At 42.5% G+C, this 23,385-nt stretch overlaps 1 protein-coding gene across 4 annotated transcripts in view; it reads right to left on the bottom strand.

Annotated features, from left to right (window-relative positions):
• The window catches only part of tbc1d14 (TBC1 domain family, member 14), a 40,486-nt gene that overhangs the window by 13,223 nt on the left and 3,878 nt on the right, over nt 1-23,385 (bottom strand). For 2 of the 4 annotated variants that reach the window (XM_039823420.1, XM_039823419.1), the window contains 2 exons: nt 22,258-23,023; nt 10,630-10,753 (listed from right to left, as the gene is read on the bottom strand). In XM_039823420.1, the coding sequence (XP_039679354.1) occupies nt 10,630-10,753; nt 22,258-23,023 (890 nt within the window). Of the gene's footprint in view, nt 1-5,376; nt 5,765-10,629; nt 10,754-16,579; nt 16,854-22,257; nt 23,024-23,385 lie in introns of those variants that run through there. The other 2 variants (XM_039823422.1, XM_039823423.1) reach the window with 2 other exon arrangements.

Consider the following 23,385-nt stretch of genomic DNA (forward strand, 5'->3'; position numbering starts at 1 on the left):
GTCCTGCAACATTTAAACACTCACACGAAAAGGGAGAATTGGTGGATTAGTTGCTCTATATTCAACGTGAAAGAATGAACGCGGCTCCAAAGAAAAGTGCCACAAGGGCCACAGCTGACATCAAAACTAATACGACACAGGTACGACACAGACTGCTAGGCTTTAATGGTTAGGAAGAGGAAAATAAGAGTTGAAAAATAACGAGACGGGACTTTATGTGTACATTAAGTCACCCTGAGGAATGTCTTGACAACCGTGTGACAACGCTCTTTTGGCCTCAGAGCATTTGTCAGCTGGAGTCTAAGGAGTGTGCGGTTTCTGCTCCACCACCGGGAGTATGATACAGGCCTATAGAAAGAGAAGGCCATGTGACTCTCAGTCTGTTACAGCCAAAGAGCAGTTTACCACAAGGCCAACTATCAGCTGATTGACAGGTGATGTGTTTGGTAGCAGCTCTGAGCTTAAATCCAGAATTAGATGCTGATAAAACACAAATAGTTCAGGGAAGACCTTCAGAGGAAACCGTTGGAAGATACTACATTGTCTAACTAGTTCATTAGGAAGCTACTGTAAATAGGGCAAGTGCAACACACACACACACACACACACACACACACACACACACACACACACACACACACACACACACACACACACACACACACACACACACACACACACACACACACACACACACACACACACACACACACACACACACACACACACACACACACACACACACACACACACACACACACACCAAAATGGCCTCCAGTGTGTGTTGGGCTGGTTAATAATGCAGGCTGAGGCTGGAAAGCAATAAGCTTAACACAGTGCTGCCCCAGGGACATTCACATCGATCAGCACAGGCCACATTACAGACAGGAAAATCTATTCCTACAATAGGAGTGTATGCGAGTGTGCATGCGCGACTGTTCGTGTCGCAGCTCATGTTATTAATCTGTCTTTGGGTTCCTGTCCATTGTTCCAGAGCCTGGGGGACAAATAATAAGTAATTGAATCAGTTTCAGGAGGGCAAAAGTAAGAGGAGAAACATAAAAAGATGTAAAGCCACCATCAATAACTAATAACCATAACCTTAGTTTACTCAGGGGGGGGCCATGTATGTATGTAATTTGAGAATGTATAGTGATGCCATATTTGTAATGTATGGCGTCGAGTTTACCAAACCTGCCGCACATCCAGATTTCAACTGCTATTCGCCGCCTTTTCCCACCCACTATACCGTAAATTGCGCACATTTTTCCATCATGGATCACTGCTGATGCTATGACTGTTTGAAATGATCCTGATGCCAATATTTGTAATGTAGCGAGGAGTTTAACAACTGCTGGAATGGAATTTGAATGCTGTTCGCACGTTGCCAAACAAATATGCCTGAAGTGGGCACAAATGTGTTAGTACATCTGGCCTAGAGTGTCTACCAGAAAGCTAAGTTCTTTACAAGACCAATAGAAATGCCAAAAAGCAGTAACAAAAGTCTGCAGCCATGCTAGAAGCTCTGTGAGGCTGTACTTACGCACTATGGCGCTTTGAGCTAAATGTTAACGTCAGTGTGCTAACATGCTCACAATGACAATGCTAACATTCGGATGTTGAGCAGGTCTCTTAGTTTTAAGGAATAGTCTGACATGTAGAACATACACTAATTTTCTTTCTGGCTAAGACTTGTGGTACATTAAAAGTCCAAACTCTGTAAAGCTAGGAGACAATTAGCTTAGCTTAGTATAAAAACTGGATGAAAGGGAAAAACAGCTAGCCTGGCTGACTCTGTCCAAAAGGAAGAAAAACAACACATTAAGCTTATTAATTAACATGGTATATTCAAGTTTGTCCATCAGTACAAAAACCAAAGTTTAAAAACGACAAGTTGTGGCTTTACGGTGGGCAGGTGCAGGACATTCTTTGTATCTAACGGACAGAGATCTGAGATTGGCATTAAGCTTCTCATCCAACTCCTTTCAAAGAACCATAAAAAAAGAGTGAATTAAATAGCTGAAAAACTTAAAAAAGCAAAGAATGCAGAGAATCAAGCTTTAAAAAGGGGGAAGTCAACACAAAGTACTTCTCTTATCTCGCTATGATGAAGGTGGCCACATTTCAAAGTGATAGCAGCATCTTATTTGCACACAGCAGGGAAGCTACTCAGGTCCAAATAAGCTGCCTTTGAGTAGAATGCCTAAAACATCTCGATAGGATAGGGCATTAAGGGAGAGCAGTTGACACAGAAGACAAACAAATGAGGGCAATGATGGAGGAAAAGTGAGGCTGGAAGTTAGGAGTGCTATAGAGGTGATTCATGGGTAACTGCACTCAGCATTGGGATGAGAGATAGATAGATAGATAGATAGATAGATAGATAGATAGATAGATAGATACTTTATTCATCCCGAGGGAAATTTTAGAAGAGAGTGGAGCGCTACACACAGGCTGAGTCAGCATTCTCATGTCCATATCCTCACTTTTTCCAACTGCTCTATACTTCCCTCAATCCCATAGAAGCGTTGCGACTTATTGACTACTTGTGGTGCCAGTAGTTTAACTACTGTAGCTGGCAAGCTAACCTCTATCAAGCTAGTGAGCTGGGGACATGCTAGCACTAGTCAGTCACAATAGCCCTATAGGTAGCTTGTTTATGGTCAGTTAGCCAGAAAGCTAACACGTTGTTCACTAACAGGACACTAAGCTTGCACGGTTTATTCAAGAGAGGAGAGGAGGTAATGATATAAGAATAAGAACTAATGACTGACAGTTTATCTCAACATTTAAACACTTATTTTTGTAGTTTTGTCCATCATTTGTTCATCAGTTTTAGTGAAATTGGGCTCATAAAAGGTAGTAAACAAATCCCCAGTTTAACCAGATGATCTAAACCTTTTCATTTATAGGTGAAGCAAAAAATACAGATTCACAAAACAATATTTGCCTTATGTATATGGCTGGTCAGGTTTGCCTTTAGTCAATATTGCTTTGTGCTTTAATGAACAGGTAACATGCACGTACTGCTGCTTGCGGTGTGTACCCGAAGGAACAACTGCAGGTCGATGAAAAGGGTTAGCCAGAGTTTTGGTCCTGAGAAGACTACATGGAGGCTGCAGAAAGAGGGAGGGGGAGGAAAATAAGAGGGAGGTAGATTGGGAGGGAAGGAGCATTTTGGCTCTGTGCAGCAGCAATGCAGGTGCTACCAACAAGGTGAAACACAAGACAGGACGCATGAGAAGCTGTCCTGAGAGGTGTGTATGGAAGGGAAGGTATGTACGTGAGAAAACGTACGGTGCAGATAGTGAAAGGAGTGGTGTAAAAGTATCATGTGAGTTTGAAAACGACCTATAATGATTAGGTAAAATAATAACTAATGAAATAACAATTGAATGACGGTGCTACAGCAAACTCCAGTAAGGGCTAACCACATTACTGTACATTCCTCTAGCTCTCAACAACTAGTCCTACTGGGGAATCAGCACTTAAGATGAGTATCAAGTTCATCACACAGTTCCCTCTGGAGCCACAAACACAAAAGGCTTTATACTGTACACCTTTTTCCACTATGCATTAGTACTTCCGTAGACCTGTAAACAGACTTTAATGTGTAATATCTGTGAAATTCTCCCTTTAATTTAGCGGCGGCCGGATCTACTCGACAGAATGAATGCATGCATATATTCTGCAAAACAGTTCACACGGTTAACTTTCCCAAAAACTTACTATGTTCTATATTTTTCAACCATGGTAAGAAACTCCTATCCCCTCACTTCTAGGGTGGAACTTAACTCTTTCTGTATATGGGATAGTAGCTTTTAGCTGCTGGAATAGCAACTGTATCCTATAACCTGCCTCCACGGCAACCAGTTCTGTCACGCTGGCTTTCAGTTAGGGCTGCTAGAGTATGAAAAATAAAAAATAAAAAAAATCATAATCACAATTTTTTGGGTCAATATTGAAATCACGATTATTGAACATGATTACTAATTGACTTTTAAAAAGATGTTGCAATTATTGAATAAAAAAAAACTTTAACTGACATTTTCCTACATACTTTGCCTGACAAAATAAGAGATTACTAGCAAAAGGTAATGTGCAAAAACAATAATTTTTCTCGATTACTCTGTTTTTGTGATCGTTAGGAGCCAAAATCATAAGCACGATTCAACATTTGATTAATTGCACAGCCGTACTATCAGTTGCCCTCAAATTTCCTGGTAGTGGTGTGAAGAGCTCTCTGGCTGCACTGGCTGGCTGGCTGGCTGCACTGGCTGGCTGGCTGGCTGCACTGGCTGGCTGGCTGCTAATGGCCTTTATGCTTTAAAACTATAGAAGCTAGGAAGCAGCACTCCGAAGATGATGTCGAGTTGCTGTGGTTTCACTACATGCCCAGCACACCGCTTTTAACTGGAAACTGCTTGAGGCAGATTCGGACTGGTTGACTTGTGAATGTGGGTCATTGCAGGAGTCCAATTGTGGGATTTTACTCCTAAACTTCTGACACTGTCAAATTTTACACATATCATTTGAGAAATTAACTTAATCAACCAAATCCACTTAATACAGAGTGTGCAAATGCTTTAGTCACTCAGTTATATCTGGTTATTCATAGTAACAGAAAACTGTAAATGAAGAGAGCTGATACAATATTTTTTAGGTAATATATAAATCTATTTCAAACACTGATTTAAATTTGTAGTATTCTTGGCACACAGCAGCCGACACACAGACCGCTGAATGATAATGTAGTTACCACAGGGGAGCTGAGGAGTCTGTTGGTAAGGCTGCAAAGATCTGGTAGCTTTGTTGAGACACATTGAAGAAAAAGTACAATATCCAGACAAACAGATGGAATCATGAGCACTGGCACCAAACGCTCAGATACAATCCAGCGTTTTTTTTTTTTAAATGCAAGCATGTTTTACTGGAAAGCGGAAATAAACAGAGTCCCCTGATTGCATCAGTGACAACAGCAGGAGGATATCCCTCGACATGCTCCATAAAGCCAAAATAAAAAGTCGCCGCTGCACGTGCTTTTGTTGTACTAAAGTGAAGGCTTTATGCCGAGTTACATACAATGAAGATGGGTCCCCTTCCTGGGTGGACATTCAGTCCATCAACACATTCTGGAAACGAATACATTTTCATCTTTCTAGAGACATCCTGACCGTCAGCCCGCTTCCCACTACGAAGCGCAGAGCTCGACAAGCTGAAAGAGGCTTTTATGTGAAACCCGAGCCATTCTCGTCCTCTGCTGCGTCTCTTTCACGCTCCGACGACCAATGCCCTCTGGTTCTGCCAGACAAGGGGAGAGAGACAGTGGGTCACCGAGCTCGCCCGCTTGTCCTCGCAGTGCAAATGCTCACTCACCATGAACGCTGCTGTTCCTTACAGGCGGCCAGTCCTCCGGTGGGGGTTTGTTTCCAAAAACCTTAGCCTAGCGTCATCACCGCTCCTGGGGGGGATCACTCCTGGCAACAAGACACCCAGGAGCGAGAAGACAAGGAGGAGGAGCAGATCAAAAAGGAGGGCAGAGGGACAGTCAAGCTGCCAACGGAGGGACACACCCCGCATTGGAAACGATGCAGCAGCATGATACCCCTTTTTTCCTCCCCCGCTCGCTCTCTCTCTCTCTCTCTCTCTCTGAGCAGTGACGCTACGCTGTACAGCTCTGCATCAGGTCTGTTGCTGCTGCTGTGCGTGTGTGTCAGCAAATCAGCACCGCCGTATGTTATTAGTCACCATCGCTGCACTGAAAGGAGCTCTGCGCTCTGCTGTGCCCTGGCAGCCGTTCTAGTCAATCCCAGAGCAATGGATCAGGTTTCAGCCACTTTAATCCGGTCAGGACTAAACAAGCAGCCGCAGCTCAAGTGCTGATATAAGTTACACATCTTGTGCTCTGGGAGAAGGTTTCCTCTGGTTTCCTGCTTATTAAATGATGCCTACCAACACAGCAATCAGACTTGTAGGAGATGTACAGCTTTCCCAAGAAGCATTACAAGTTTTTACTCATTCAGCGTCAGCCCAATTTATGCAAAACTAGCATTATTGGTCATCAAAATCCCTTATTGGAATAGATTTAAATGACTTTCCATTCAAATTAAACTTCCCATATTATGCTAATTTTCAGGTTCATACATTTCAGGTTTATACTAGAACATGTTTACATGCTTTAATGTTCTTTCTAAATATACCTGTATTCACTTTATGTCTGAAATGCTTTGTTTTAGCGTCTGTCTCTTTAAGCCTCCCTCCCGAAAAGCCCAGTCTGCTCTGATTGGTCAGTGTTTCCGGGTCTTCTGCATCTGCACTCTTGGAGTCTATGGACTGTATTTGCAGCCTGGAAAATACTGTAACGGCACTGTAGCGGCAGTTTCTACTAGGGCTGGACGATTAATCGAAAATGTATCAACATCCAAATTCTGAAGCTGTTATCGACGTATTTTTCCCATGACGATAATTTCGATAACTTATTTCTGTTGCTAGGCCTACTTTCTGCTTTATAATAAAACTGCTGCTGGGAACTTTGTCCAATTTTAATTCAGCCCCACTCCCAAATGTCAGTAACTCAGACATGCCTAGGCTGCTACACAATGTGATTTAGAGACTCAGCAGGTAACCGAACATTCACATTTATTTATTTTCAGCAGGCAACAGTTCACTGTGACCAGACATTGTATTGAAGCCTTCAGATTTACTGAAGTCCCCAAACTGAAGAGGTGTAAAGTACAATGTAAAACTTGATTCAGTGTTCTCAAAGGGGAAATGTTGCTGGTGGAAATTTGGCTGGAACAGTGTGTCTCTTGGCAACTGAACAATGGCAAATAAAGCGTCGCACGCACACGCACGCACACACACTTTACTGACCCCGCCTTTGAACAGCAGCGTCAGTGGCAAGACAAAGGCTTGAAAACCTAGCCTTGTTAACCGATTCCTAAGGTTCAATATAGGGTTACAACCACAGATGAGATGGACTTCAGATAGGAAGCGTGTGTGTGTGTGTGTGTGTGTGTGTGTGTGTGTGTGTGTGTGTGTGTGTGTGTGTGTGTGTGTGTGTGTGTGTGTGCACCTGCAATTGTGTAGGAGACGGCATGTCAATCCTAGGGTTCTAATTTCTAACCAATACAACAAGCTAGTCAACATCCGCTATTTAAAGCCAATGTGTGACATGCAAAAGGGCTGATATGTAAACTGTAGGAAGTGGACGTTAACAGGCCTTTCAACCAGGTTTCAACAGCACAAATAGCAGAGAAGAGCAACTGTACTTCCCAGGTGTTAAACACAGGGTAAATAATAGTACAGTAACAGGCTGCTTCAGGCTCTAATTACAACCTGCCATCGTGTTAGTTGGTTCATTTTACCAGTCGGGGAGATGTCGTGCTCTTCAATTGGCTCTGAGACACTTCCCTGACTGCCTTGGCACCAGTCAGTCATGGCTACATGACTTTGAAAACAACAATGGCTACACGAAAACAGCTACACAATTTTGAAAATGGCTACATGAAAACCGCTACATGATTTTAAAAATAGCTATGCTGTCGACGGCTTCCGGGAAATGTAGTTTAACTTTGGTATCACTGCATTTAGCAACGCTACCGGCTATGTGTAGAATCGCAATCCTAATCTGACTCGCCTAATAAAGTGTTTATTGGAAAGTAGTTTAAGTAAAAATTTTCCAAAGACCCATTGTGGTTTAGTAAACATTCAGCCCTGTCCTTTCCATTACGTTTCTAAGAACTGTGAGTGGTTGTTTGCTTTTTAGCATGCAGCATTCTAAAAATAGCTAAATAACCTAAAGGTCACTGTTGGGTAGGGTTGTTGCTCAGGGCATTGTGCTCTTGGTATTCAAAACACCACTGAGATTGTACTCAGTTACAGTTTGTTCCTGATATTTTAAAAGTCCTGGACCACAGAGCCATTACGTAACAGAGTCTTAGCCATCAGTTGGTATGTAAGCATGAGTCATAATGTTGTACTTCGTGGTCTTTATTGTCCCATGGTACAGTGATAAGCTCTGCTAAAAGGCATTATTGCATCAAAAGCCAGTGGCTCATCCGTTTGACTTTTGAACAGCTGTTCTGCAGCACAAACTGCTGCAGGGCCATTTCCATGGAGTTCAAAATCCAATGTTGAAGTCAACTACACTTTAAAAGGCAGAATATGTTGCGAGCATGGCTAGTTGGCTGGGGGTAACACACCCACATAGGAGCCAAAGGCTCTTTGCTGACCCCCATAAACGTCCCACACTTTTCAAAGAAGAAGAGACAAAACACAGGCACAAGGCAGGCTCTCTGCAGATACAGACACCACCACACACACTTCTAGTGGGTCATAAGTGATGAGGGATTAGTTTGGCTTTGGTCTATACATTGTTTTTTGAGGAAAGCGCTGCATATTATACCTTTTAAATTAATAGGAAGTTAAATGTAACACTTCAGAATAAATAATAATTGAATACCTATTAAAATCCAAAATAAAAACAGACCATAGAAGCCTAAAACTTCTGTTTTAAGATAGCTAATGAATGTGGTAAAATCATAAAAAGACAACTGCATTATCCAAAAGCGGTCCATTTAAATAGAAGCCTGCATTACCGAGCTAATGTTGCTGTTCATGATGCTGTCCATGCAGTTTCTCAACATAGCGCAGGTGGTTTAATTGACCCGGCAGCTGTACATTTTTGCCTGACCCTGAGCTCACCTGCCCACCTGCAGCACCACAAACCACAGCTGACAAGGCCAGATAAATCCAATTCATATAATACACGTGGAGGGCTTGTTTTAAAAGATGGCTGGCGGACAGTGTGGGAACAATGTCTTTATCAGGTGATGAGGAGTGGGACAGAATCTGTACGAATATTAAAACTATGTCACGCGATGTGAGGGTGCGCCTCATTCAGTTCAAGAATATGCATTGCTTTTATTGGACATCCTCCAGATTGTTTAGAACTGGTCTGAAAGACACACCAAATTGTGGGAAATGTAAGACAGGGGACGGCCAATTACTTCATGTCCTGTGGTCCTGTGATAAGGTCCAGGAATTTTGGACCAGGATACAGGATTACCGATGTCAAATTGCAGGGACCCAGGTTCCATTCAGCCCAAGATTATTTGTAATTGGAGATGGGTCAATCCTAAATGGGATGGATAAGCACATAAGAAGCTGGGTCCAGACTAGTCTAATGATAGCCAGACAGATTCTTTTAAGGGGATGGAAGAATGGAGGGGTGCCGTCAGTCCAGGAGTGGGCTTGTGAGATGGCTAGGGTGGCTGCGTTTGAAAAAAAAAAAGAGGCATATAACGGTTTGCCAGTACTCATGTTGCAAATGGTAGGTTTTGTACGTTTAAAAAAATTAATAAAATTGTTAATCACAAAAAAAACTATCAAAAAAAAGGTAATTAAGTAAAGATTGAAGGTGCTTTTATATTTTCTTTACAGTTGGATTCTCTTCCAGTATTTTGATACATCCAATAGTTTCCTTTTATACCCCAGTCAGAGGGGATCAGCAGCCTAGAGGAGACAGCTCCTCTGTTCTATCAGTCAGGAAAGCCATGTTCTCTATGAACTCAAACTAAATACACAGAAAAGCAAACACATGCTCTGTAAAACAAGCAAGCCCATTGTTGGTTCATGCGACTAATATCTAATCTAGGACAGAACACAAAGCGCCTCTGAGCGGAGCTTCAGATGTTGCTATGTAAACACAACAAAGTATGCTTATGAGGGCCGCATCCGGCTGATTTTAAAGTTTAAGTGGACATATTACTGCTTTTGTGAGAAATTCTGAATGCTGGAGTCAAACCACACTTGAGCTGGATGAGATAACAGACAAGAGGAAGAGACCAGTGCAGCTTTACTGTGTGTTCAGACAGAATGCAGAGTGAATTTCAGACGCAGTGCAATTGCGTACAAAGTCAATGGAAAGCTGTAAGTAGATGCTTACTTGCCCATAGCAACGCAAACTGACACGCAGACGCAACTTCACAAGAAAATCTTTTAACTTGAGTGAAAATTAGAGTAGATCCTGGAGCTTTATGTATTTTGTTTTATAAAACGTACCGACACTAAGGGAAAAAAAGACGGGGAGATAACAGAAATTTATCAAAGTTTCTTCCACAGGGGGTTTCTACGCACAGCAAGCATGATTGGTTTGTGTACAGTAAAGGCAATGAGTCTGTATTACCTTATTTGACAGAAATTTACATGCATTTGCCTGTTTTTTCTGACAATTTCAAAACCAAAAATGCTCATTATGCTTGAGTAAATTAAGCCCCAATTAACAAAACCGCTTAAAAAAAAATAACATTTAAATACTGCCACTAAAATCATTTGAGAGTCCGGTACAGCCTGACTTTGGAGATAAAACTGAGATTTGGGCTCCTATTCAAGTCTATGTTCTGCTATTTCAACAGTTGTTGGATAAACTGGTGATAAACACACTTAGAGAAGATCGGATTTGTAATTTTTTTCTCAATTCTTATCATTTTAGCACTAGAAGTCTAAACACAGGCTAAGGACAGGCTAAAACCTCTTTGGGGGGTGCCAAAAATTCCTTTATGCAGGAAAAACCCTGTATTCATTTACAATGCAACAATGCTGTGATCCCCAAAATTAAGATTCTACCTTCTGTATTCTCTTAGGGTCCTTAATGGGGCCTTCCCGCAGTGGGACTTTCCCAAACAGCTTCCAGCCTGGATCCCTCTGCTCCACTGGCCGACTGTCCTTCACCCTCCTGGCAAACAGGCTCCTGAGGGACGAATGCAGAGGGGGGGTGGGGGGTGGGATTAACATATTAGGCCATTAGAACACAAGAGCCAAACGTAGTAACACAAGCTGTGATTACAGTCTTCACTGGGTCACTGTTGGGGCCCCCAGAGATGCAATAAGTGTCTGTGTCCTCGCAACTACTCAACCTCCCTACTGAGATATGCTCACAAAAGGAATCTGTGGATTGAAGAACAAAAGCATGGAGGCCACACAGAAAAAACATTAACAACCTGTGGGACATCATGTGAGCTGGCAGGCTGGTCACGGTCATAGGACTAATAAAACTAGACATGGAACACATGACACAGCAGCATTTGGAGACGCCAGCATGATAAATGTGGCAATAATCAACCATAATTTGCCTTTTATTAATCATCACAGCCATGATGGCTGCTAAAAAGGTGATAAAAAAAAAAAAAGACATCTTTGTGGCTTTAACTGAAGAATATTCTATTCATATTTCTCCTTCAAATAACAGGGTTTCACCAAGTAGAATTTAAGATTTTTTAAGACCATTATGAATGGAATTTAAGTCCTTCATCACAACAACTGAGCACTGAGTCTGAGTTTAAAGCAAGCCAAGTATCGGTAAACTTGCACTTCCTCATAGCTGAAGAATAAAATCTGTTTATGTCTGTGGTACAATCCGAGAGAGAGACTCGCGCCAAGAACACAAAAGCTGATTTGCTGCAATTTAAGTTGCACGTTGGTCTCATTTGTAGTCATAATACAGCAAAATTATATTTTGGACTAGCGACAGAAAGAACTATAACACCACGGAATAAATAATAAAAAAGAGCATTACAATACTTCAGCAAATTTAAGACTTTTTTTAACACCCCGTGGAAACCCTGAAATAACCACTGGACCGTTTGCTCAACACTCTAAACTAAAAAAAATCACCTGAATGCTTGAACGGAAGAGAGAGCTTCCATCCACTTGGTGTTTAAATACCACCTGCAACGCTGCTGAAAAGCCTTCCTCTTTTCAGCAGCGGATCATTTCTCCAGCTATTCCTTTCACTGATCAGTGTGGTATGGTGGCAGAGCTGTTAGCGGGGGCTTTAGTTAAAAGCCTGAATAGAGTCTGCTGTGAAAAGACATGAATAAAGTGGTCAAATAAAAAGCCTCTTCTGACCAGGCCCACATGACAAATCTGGGCTGACATAAAGGGCTGTAACATCAAAGAGTCCAAATTCTGCTGTTTGTCTAGGTGGAATCTCATCGAGAGGCAACTGCCTTATCTAATGAGGTTTACACATCAATTAATGACATTTTCTATATTCAACATTTGTCATTATTCAACCTTTCTGCTAAACAAGTTGCATTGATACCTCTTGGCCCCAACACAGTGGACACTGGAGAGGTGGAAAGGATGTCTTGACTACTAGGCCTGTAACAATTATTACATAATTGTCTATTATTATTTTTTTTAAATCGTGGTTTCTTTGTTAACCGCAATTAATTGCTAACATTAGCTAAGTCTTAAGGCGTATGACTGGTAATTGTTGATTTTGTTTAGATATGCCAAATTATAATTATATAAGCTAGCTATCTAGCTATCTATCCATCCATCCATATGGTCGGACTATATATTTTTATTATTACTTCAATTGTTGTTCGCACTTGACCACATACACGTTCTTAACAAAAATGACAAGGGTGGATACAGTTAGAAAACATGTTTTATGATAATAAACAGGCGTTTTGTGTTATTATTATTATTATTATTATTATTAGGGTCACATGATATTGATATAACCAAAGGATGTATCCTGGAATTCATTGAAAACTTTTATTTGTTTAATAAAGTAATACATTAATACATCTTTTTGTTTTTTTATTTGAGCGAAAGATACAATGATATAGTTAATCGCAATTATTTCTGAGACAATTAATTGTACAGCAAAATTTGGAATTGTTACAGCTCTAGTAATTGATCAACCTTTCTGCGTTGACAGTTAATGAGGCCTAACCCAGCGGACCCTGGAGAGGTGGAAAGGAGGTCTGACTACACAAGCTGTCTCAGTTGGATCAAGCTGTTTTTTTGGCCGCCGACTGCTACACCGTGTGCGTCGACCTCTCTGGGTCGCCTCCAGGGAAGTGAGGACAGGAAGCCGCCTTCCAAACACTGAGCAGCCACAGCTGCAGCTGACCCGGTCTGCTGCAGGCTTCTGTTTGTTTTGGAGACAGCTGCCATCAAGACACGAGAGGCCTTCTGCTGAGCTCACTAATGACTTGTGGCAAAATGATTCCTCGTGATACATTTCCATACGGATAACCACAGCAGTGATGGATGGAGAACAATACAAAACGGGTCCATTTTGTTTCTTACTGTGAATTCGGAATCACATTTTGACGAAATGTTAAAATAATTAACATTTGAGGTCGGGAAGTTCGGTCTGGACTTGATCCGTTGTGCAGCAACTATGCTCCAACCAGAGCTGTTCGGGCCAATCAAATTGTCAGAGCGGGCTTTATACGATGATGGACAGATGATCATCAGTAACGTAATCAACCACGTCAACAAAGCGCGCTTGGGTTGAATTTGTTTACAACAAAGATGGCCACCATCGCATCCGTTATAGAAGATATCGACAGCGCATTCATTTTAAAAAGAGCAACAGAGAACCGTGGTCACGCATGTATACACATCGCCACACCCGTCTGCACGACGCGGAAACTGCCGCCTCGGCCTTTGCGCTGTCGAAGCCTGCCTTTGACTCGCAGCTTCTGGGACGTCTGTCTCCGTTGCTCTGATTGGTTGTAGGTCTATCCAATTGAGTGCAGAGGCGTTTTCTTTCCTGGTTCGGTTGAGACACACCCCGTAATCACAGCCCAGTGGAGCGGTATCAGACTCATATTCTGACTAGAATCTGAGTATGACCCCGTCAGGCTACAAAATGACACCAACTGGCTTAACTATGACACTTGAACTACTGATTGGTTTAGAATGCCGCACATTTCAGTGAATACTGAAACATGTCATTTTAGTTTCGCTGGGGACGCTGCACCAAATCCCACGTACGGCCATTGTGCTTCCCTGCCAATCAATCATCGCAGCTTTCTGGTCAGCGCTCCGCCAAGCAGCCACCAGTCAAACCACACCGCCCGTTACACAACTATCAGCACCGATCGCACAGCAACAGCACCAGGCTGTGTGACCACTTTTGGCAACTGGGTCACAGTGAAACTGCAGGTGACTGGATGCACTCGGGGCCCAGAAAATACTTTTAGTCATAAAAACAACCATTACCGAACAAATGGCTACAAAACAATGAAGAAAAATGTACAAAGAGATACGATCACTCTTAAATTACCATTTGTATTTTTTTCCCCCCCATTTTGTAAAGATTGTTTTTGGCCTTTATTTAGTAGTGACACGTGAGATCATAGATATCTATCTATGCCTGAGTTACAGAGGAGACAGATGGGTATGACCTGCAGCAAAACCCGAGTATTTCTATCCCGGCCAGACTAATGTGCTGTAGAGTTTACAAGGCAATGTGTGGAACACCTGAGGCATATTTAAAATATGCTTCACCTTGCAGTAGATGTTGCCCGTGTTGTAGAATGTTCACTGATCAACACTGAAACTCAGCAGCAGTTACTGCTTCAGGGTTATTTATCAATTATAAATTATATTAATGCTAGAGTCACAAGAGATGCAGGTCATTATTGTTGTCAAAAGATGGTCAATAACTAAATATTCAATGAATAATTATTTGTAAACAATAATATCTCTTTGTTGAATGTTGCAACCCTTGCAAAGCCATTTGCAGCCATGTAAAAACAGGACCAACTAAGCCAGGAGCATTAAACAATCGAGCTGCAAGTTATTGACCAAAACGAGCCGATAAAGCAATGGCTCCATTCCAGTGTGACGGGTCAAAGTCAATTATCCTGACCAGCAATGACTTACCACTAACCACAAATTGTACATTAACCACATTCCACTACTGTATGGGAGGACACCAGTTTATCTGTAATGTGTCAACCTGTGGACAAGAACCTTGTCTCTTCTGTCCCACAATAACCTCGACCAAATCCTTGAATTCCACCAAAGGTTAGTCACAGTCAACAAGCCTGTGGCTGTGTGGGACAGCACATCACCTTTACCTTTATTTACTCTCCAGCGATAACAACTCACTCTTGGCACGTTGCAAGTCAGTCCTGCATATTTCCACTCTGCTAACCGATACACAAAGATAACGCAAGAAGCGGAAGGTATTTCTTCATTGTGCGGGTGAATCTTTGCATAACAACAGATATTTGAGCTATGGTACGGAGTGTGAGCACTGTGCAACATGTAGTGACAGTGTTCTATCAGTGACATTTGGGCTCATCTTATTCAGCTATTTTTTAGAGCTGCACACATTGGAAACAGAACGGAAATCCACCAGCTTTGTAACAATGTTTCTTTTCTGAGAAAGATAACAGACAAATGCTGGAAGACACGAGCCATTAGACACTTGCAGAGCAACATTTTACACCACTTACTGAGCTGATAAGGAAGTCAACATCTGAATACGGGACTATCTGTTGTAATCGCAGTAACCTAACTCCAGCCAGAGGAAATAAAAATGAAGCAAACGTCAGATTTCAGTTCACAAAACCGCAATGGGAGAATCAAAAGGATCTGAAAATGTGATCTTAAGAGAGGCTGATAATAGAAAGAACAGTGTGACCCATACATTGACAAAAGAAATATTAACTCAAGGTCCACTTACTAGCTTCTAATCAGAGCTTTTAACTGCACTTCTCACGGTCTTCATCAGCGTTTAGATACGTTCATGACCCATGCTCTCATGCACGGATACTTAGGTTATGGGATTAACCACCTCCATCTGCTGAAGAAGACCATGAAACACGGATGAAAGCTCTGGAAAAAGCTCGAAACCTTGTGCGAAGACTTCCTCTCTTTTGGTCAAACAATCATTTCCAAGGTCAATGGAGAACTCTCAAGCCGAACCAGTGTTTTGAAGTGTGCAAGACAAATAGAACTTCATATCATCCAAGCATATCAACATCAGCAAAGCAGGGTTTAATAGAGGTGGGGAAAAATAAAGTGCCAGCAGGCCTTGAACTATGGGGGAGTGGTGAACTTCAGGGTTACGCCATAAAACGACGCATACTAGATCAAAGTGCAGAGGCCAACTGAGTGACACCTTTAAAAGGTCGGATTTTTGCACCATGTTTATGCCACCAAACAAATGTTCACAAAGCAGGAACAGGATTTGCATTCGGTCCAGGCAAAGTACGCGTCAGCGGGACAGCTGAATGGCTGCGGCTATGGTCGAGTGCTCAAGTGGATGGGCAAGTGGTGCTTGTTTGTTTGCATGTTGAACTCGAGCTGAGGCGTTGCATTGCGTTGCACGGCACTGGTTTTAAGTCTCCAAAGAATTTTAGATTTCAACACGCTTGTGTTCAGTCTTGGTGTGTGCAAATTGGGTAATAAGGTGTCCCCCGTGGTTCACACGGTACGCTTCAACTAACAATGAGCACACCTGGCATGGAAATAGCAAACAAGCTTGTACAAGAAGAGGAAGAAATACAGTTAAGTTTTTCCAGAAAAACACATCAGTGAGCAGGACGTGGAGCTGCTCCAAGCTCTTTTTCTATGACAGTCAAACACACTAAATCCAGAGACCAGTGTGCATTTAGTCCAACAGAACATAGGCCGTCTCGTTTAAAAGCCACGTTAACTTCTGATCCCATCTCGGTTGCTTGCTTGCATACAAAACACAGAGAGAAATGAACAACTACGTGTCACAGTGGTGAAGACATGTCATCTGCTGGTATCCTACCTGTCGATGTACAGAAGAAGTGATGGGGTTGCCATCCTGCTCCGTCAGCCACAAAAACACCGAATCAAAATTCTCCTCCCCCAAAAATACAAAAAGGCGCCTGGGAGGTTGAGCGCACAGAGCAGAAAGGAGTAAATAAAAAGTTGAGCAAAAACTGAAGCGCTCCTTCAGTCAAGCTACAGGCTCATATCTTCCATAGTTTCAGTTACACGGAGGGAAAAAAAGCCCTGCACAGCCACTATGTTCAGACAGAGTGAGATTGTGGAGGAACAGGCACAGAGGCCTGACGTAAGAAACGGGAGGGGAGGAATGGGTGTAAGAAGGAGTCTGAAGGGCACTGAAGGAATGAGTAACTTCTCCATGTGAGGAAGGAGGGATAACAGAGAAAAGTGGGCAGAATGGAGAAGGCAGGTACTGCTATTTAACGTGTATGTATGATGTATGACCAAATTTTTTTTTTTATTTAAAAATCAGGTACAGTGGAAACATAAAAGAGGCTCTGTGAGGCTGTACTTTCAATGACAATGTTAACATGCTCATTTTTAGCAGGTATAATGTTCATAATCTTAGTTTAGCATTTTAGCATGCTAACGTTTGCTTATTAGCACTGAACACAGTACAGCTGAAGATGAATATCATTCGTTAAGTATTTGGTCAGAAAATTTAAATATTGGACAAAAACTTTGACCTGCTGGTGGCGTCAAAAGAAAATTCAGATGATCCCCAAATGTATTAGCATTCATTCTCTGGGCTTAATAGATATATGGAATAGGGCTGCACGATATGAGGAAAATATGCGATATGGGGTAAAGTTAAATATAGCGATAACGATATTACTTGCGATAAATAAACAGATATTGGGCACTAATAAAAAAGAATGACAGTTCCATTTTAAAAAGGTCATTTTCTACTCATACTCTCTTTCAACTAATACAAAATGTCTGAGCGTCTTTAGTGATGTGTCCCAGCCTTTAGCGATGCTTTGATTGCGCCAGTTGATATTGCGATGACGATCTATTGTGCAGCCCTGGTATGTACCACATTCCAGGGCAATCCATCCAATAGTTGTTGAGATATTTCAATCTGGACCAAGTGTTGAAACAACCAATCCATAGAGTCACACTGCTATTGTGGCCAGACGGGTTGTCATTACGGGCCCTGATATTGCTGCATGCAATTTAATATTACATTTTATATATATTGTATTTATTTATGTGAGTAATATGTAATAATCCTGCATCGAATACTAAGGTTATTTTTTTACACACACACACACACACACACACACACACACACACACACACACACACACACACACACACACACACACACACACACACACACACACACACACACACACACACACACACACACACACACACACACACACACACACACACACACACACACACACCTTACAGCCTGGTCTAAAACTTAATTAAAATAATATTAATTCCAAGTTGGACAAGGTGCTGTGTAACCTCCTTCCCTGTTCATTCAAAGGAGACTCTGGGCCTCAATAGAAAGTGGAATGTGGCAAAGCAGTGAGAGGAAGTGGAAGGCCTGCTGGGCGATTATTGGCTACATGTGATGCGATCAAGGCCAATGAGTGTGAAACCAACTTTAGAACCACTTCGAGGAACTCCAAACTAACTTCGCTGAATTTTCAATACAATTTCAACACACTCATAGGCGGTACTATAAAGTCATCAGCAGCTATCATCATTCACCATCACAACGGCCAGAGCAGAGCGCATTAACTGCTCTATGTTAATTAAAACTAGGGAGGAGTCTTTCAGGGGAAATAGAAACTGCTAACGAAGGACCGTGTGGCAACTTGCAAGTTATTCTGGATTCGTTTGATCCCTTTTAATAGTTTGGCTCATGACCTAGTAGCTTGCTGCTCTGCTCTGCTCTCCTGGCTGATTGCTTTTAGGTGTGCTGACTTTTCTTTCAAATTTCTCTAAACTTATTACTTTTTGAAAATTAGACTATTATTGTTACAGGCCTAGTTGTCCTTTACTTTTGTTCCCATTTATTTGAAGAATGCTCTCTTGACTATGTCCTCGGGAAAAGTTTCTTCAAAAAGAAAATGAATTACTACCAATTCATTACTTTGCCAAATGCGGAGAGCATTATGTCTGCTCAGACACAACGCAGTTCAGTTGATCAGTTAACGAACTAGTTGCAGATTGTCTGTCAAATGACTTATCCGTTAAATGACTAACAGTTTCAGCTCTACAAAATACTGAAAGACTAAGGATACCAAACGGAGAATCTAAGAAAGACCAATACATTAAAGCGTGGTTATGCGTATGCTCCTGCCCTATTGGTAGAGGTTTTTAAAATCAATGGGTGGCCAATGGCTGCAGCAGCAGCAGCAGCAGCAGCAACATCTGAAAGATAACCTACTGTTTCCCCCCCCGCTGCTTTGTCTGCAATATACATGTAGCTATGCAAGAGAAAGGAACACCACACCTACAGAACTGGGAAGTAACACTCTACATGCAACAGCATGACAGTGTCCTCTTTGCAAACAGAGCAGTGGTGTGGTCCCCTAGAATGATGCAGTCTCCCTATGGGCCAATCATGAACTTCTAAGCAAAGTGTGTAGTGCTGCAATGTTGTAGCCTGGGCAACATGGCAATATTTTATCGATATCGTCCATACAAGACTAGATATTATATATAATAATATACTTAGATTTTGCATATCATAATATGGCAGAAGTGTTGTCCTGGTTTTAAAGGCTGCATTACAGTCAAGTGATGTCATTTTCTGAACTTACCAGACTGTGGTAGCTCTTCTATTATTTGCCTTTACCCACTTAGTCATTATATCCACATTACTGATGGTTATTTATCAATTAAAATGTGTGAATATTATGTGACGATATTGATAGACGTATTTGGTCCAAAATATCGTGATATTTGACTGTCTCTGTATCACCCAGCACTGCACTGAGGAACGTCCTCAGCCAAGATGGCGATGGTGGGGTTGGGGTATTGGGACACGATGGGCGATGGAGCTGTGCAATATGGAGAAACTCAAATATCACAATATTTTTGACCAAATACCTCGATATCGACATTGTGGCCATATTGTAGGGTTGACTATCGGTGCTTTCACAAAATATTTACACAATGAGATTTGTGATAAATAACCATCAGTAATGTGGATATAATGACTAAGTGGGTAAAGGCAAATAATAGAACGGTGACAACAGTCTGGTAAGTTCAGAAAATGACATCACTTTACTGTAATGCAGCCTTTAAAACCAGGAAATGTCAAATAACGATAAATTTAAATTGAAGACGATATCTAGCCTCATGTATCGATGTTGATATATAGCCCAGCCCTAATGGGCAATCCCTAACGTATAAAAGGCCAAGCTGTTATTCTTATTTTTCCCTCTTCTTTTTCCGTTTCTCGTCAATCAGGTTCCATTGGTGTGTTCATGTGTTGCTCTCTGTTATTAGCCTTCCTGTCCTTTCTTCGAGAAAACTCCTTCGCCAGAAGTCCACTAGAGTGATACTGGAGCAAGAATAGGCAGCTTTTTGTTTTAAAGAGGGTCACATTCTTGGTGCGCTGTAATATGCACGTGTGGTGGGAGGGGGTGAGGGATGTCTCGGCTAAGCGAGGTCTGTAACGCAACCTTAAGCAATGCCTTCTTCTTTAAGCACACAAGTATGCCATGGACAAAGAGTCTGTGATGAGAGGAAGTGCAGACAGTAGAGTTATCTGGCTGATGCTGACCACAATGCTTCTTTTGCTGGCCACCGAAACATGAAGGATAATCTATGCTTTTTTTCTTGTTATATCCAAATGATGGAATGTGCAGTGGGATAAAAAGACAAATGCAAATGTAACACAGGGCTGTCCCTAACGATTATTTTTGTCATATTTCTTGATTACCGGCAATTCAATTTACTCATTTTGCTTCTTACACTTTACTTTAACCTGCAAACAAATTATATAGTGCAGTGTTCCCTCTATGTTGATTGGCAAGTGGCGGTCCGCCACGGTTAGATTTCTCCCGCCACGGTATCAGAAATATATATACAAAAAGCCGTCTATCAGCAGTGATTGGAAAGAGCGCGTCGACGGAGAATCGCGCAGACACGCCCTTCACAACGCGAGTGGGCACGCGTGCCCCTCGGAGAAAAGGGAGAAAGAAAAAAGAGACCCGGTTGAAAGGACCCGGTTGAGATGGCATGTATTCTTTACAACTGTAAGTCGTATAACTTATGTTTTCAGTTTATTTAATATCTGTATTAGTCTATAGTTCTTGCACATTTTGCTAGCTAAATTGCACGTGGCTGTTGATTCTTGATATCATATCGTGGCATAGTAAGCTAAACCGTGATTATTTCATACATTCATGAAACATATTGGGGGAAATTCATTCAACATAATTCACAGCCAAATAACAATTAAAAGTATGTTATTTGAACATTTATAACCTAACCTGGCAGGCACTGCCTCTGATTTGGTGTCTGCTGCGGTGCGCAGCGCTGTTTGGACCGTGCGCCGCTGCCCTTTTTTTCCTCCATAAACTCCGCTCTCAGCTCCTCTGCCAGTCGCTGCATGAACTTCCTCTGGACAATTTACAGCTGGTGCACTCCTTGGAGAGGATGTGTGTAATGATTCCAGCCAGTTGTAGCATGTATAAAGTTATATGAACACGTAGACAGCTACCGTCTACGTGTACCGCGCCTTTCACAGAGCGATCGCCCGGTGCTTTTCTTCTGATTCAGAACCATCCACGCCGTAGCCTACGTTACCGACTCTGGCTTTGCCTTCGGCCCATCGGTGATGCATTGCCCACACTTGTTACTCGAGACCACTAGTTACGTTTCTCTGACAGAGGCTATGATTATTACTAAACAACCAAGATGCATCTTCAACCACAAACAAAACTGCGAAAATCCGAGCGGTCATTATGACAGTGTATGGCCAAAATAGGTCAAAGTGATTGTATTTTCTTTGCCTTTTGTGTAATGTACAGTATATAAAAACTATTTTAAATGAAAATACAGACTCTTTTAGGAAAAGTCAGGTACCAGCAGGATTGTATTTTTTTATTTAGCAAAGTTATTACACATATAAATTTCAAAACGGTCAAAATGACCGTCCTGGCCGTTCTAGTGTAACCGAGCCTTGGAGGTTTTTTTTCCAAAAGCCAAGAAAAATCTGATGCACACTGCAAGGCTGCCAACTTTGCCACTGAGGCAAATATGCAATTAGTTTCATTATGAATGGTTCCATACTATAGCCTACTTTCGGTTTTGGTTTCCCTATGAAGAAGTTCTTGTAAAATTCATTTTGTAGACCTACAGTTCCTCAAAAATACAGTTCAATCAAAACGAAATGAAAATATGCCTCATTGTGTGTGAATAGAGGTGAATAAATATATTTGTTTGTGTTGCAGTGAAGTGTCCGGGGGGTAAAAAAAATCCTAGAGGAAACACTGTAGTGGAAGAAATGGTAGATAGGGATGGAATTTTAAATATTTGTGCGTATGACTCAATGGAAGGGCATTATTTAAAATAATTTTTGGTTATGAATGAAGATGAATTCCCATACATGATTGAGACCTATTTTAACAAACCCCTACAGTGTGTGGAGTCAGTTTAAAACGGCCTAAACACAGTAAGAGGGATCCTTTCTGAACATACCTGTTGAATAAGCTTGCTAGAGGGCCCAGTTTCTTTTGCCTGCCATCCTCTTCCTGTTGCGCGTCACCCGACCCCGGACTCCAGAAGTGTCTGGGGTGTCCCGGCGACGACGACGACGACGACAGCGTCACGTCTGAGAAATGAGCGCCGCCGCTGTCATCCGTCTCCAAGTTCACGATGGCGCTGGAGCTCGACGTGACCGTGAAATCCAAGATGTCTTCGTTGGAGGCCGACAGCTCGGTGCTCATGCTGGACACGCTGCACACAGAGATGTCATCGCTGCGGTTTAAAGCGCCGCCGCCGAGACCCATCCCCGCGGTGGCGGATAACCTGAGGGCGGGGCTGAAGAGGCGTATGGAGTCGTAGCCGCTGCGGGGGAAAGTGGAGGACTTGCGGATGGCGCCGCCATCGGAGGGATCCTCGTCCAGAGTTAGAGTGGCAGGAGAGTAGTGACTGGAGTCCCCGTCGCCTGGGTGTTGGTGGGCGTGGAGGATGGGCTCCGGAGGGTTGATCTCCAGAGTCGGGATGCCCGAGTCCTGGGAAGTCAAACTGCTGCTGTCCTGGTTCAGGTCGGAGTAGCTCTTCTGGGGGCTGCAGTAGTAGATGGGGGTGGAGGAGCAGGACGGCTTGTAGCTGGGCAGGACGGGCTGGCTGTACGGGTTCATGCTGGCCTCGCGGCCCTGGTGGTTGGTGTGATCGTGCAGGTCAGAGGGAGTCAGCTCCGTCACTACACAGCCGTTCTCCACTATGGCCTCTCCAGACACACCTTCAAAAAGAACAGCAGATTCAATTAGTTTGATTTTGAAGAGATATATTTTCACATTGAGAACACCAGCTATACTGAGTTCAATATTACTCAGTGTTTCTTCTGATTGACCAGGGCATCAGAAAGGATGTGTGGAAGCCTTTAGAGGTGAAAACTAATCCCACAGCAGCCAGGCTGTAACTGGAGTCTGTACTGTAACGTGAACAGGGCCCCAGTAGGGCAGCATCATGCTTCAACACCAGCTGGGAAGCTAAAGCGCCAGGCTCTCGGGCTGCATTCGTTAGGCCGGCTGCACACTGGCTGCGTGGCGTTAGCATGGCGTTTCTGTTGCGTGTCAGCTGCGTGGCATTTTCTATGTCTTT

Source organism: Perca fluviatilis, chromosome 14 (genome assembly GCF_010015445.1).
Source record: "Perca fluviatilis chromosome 14, GENO_Pfluv_1.0, whole genome shotgun sequence".
Lineage (NCBI taxonomy): Eukaryota > Metazoa > Chordata > Actinopteri > Perciformes > Percidae > Perca > Perca fluviatilis.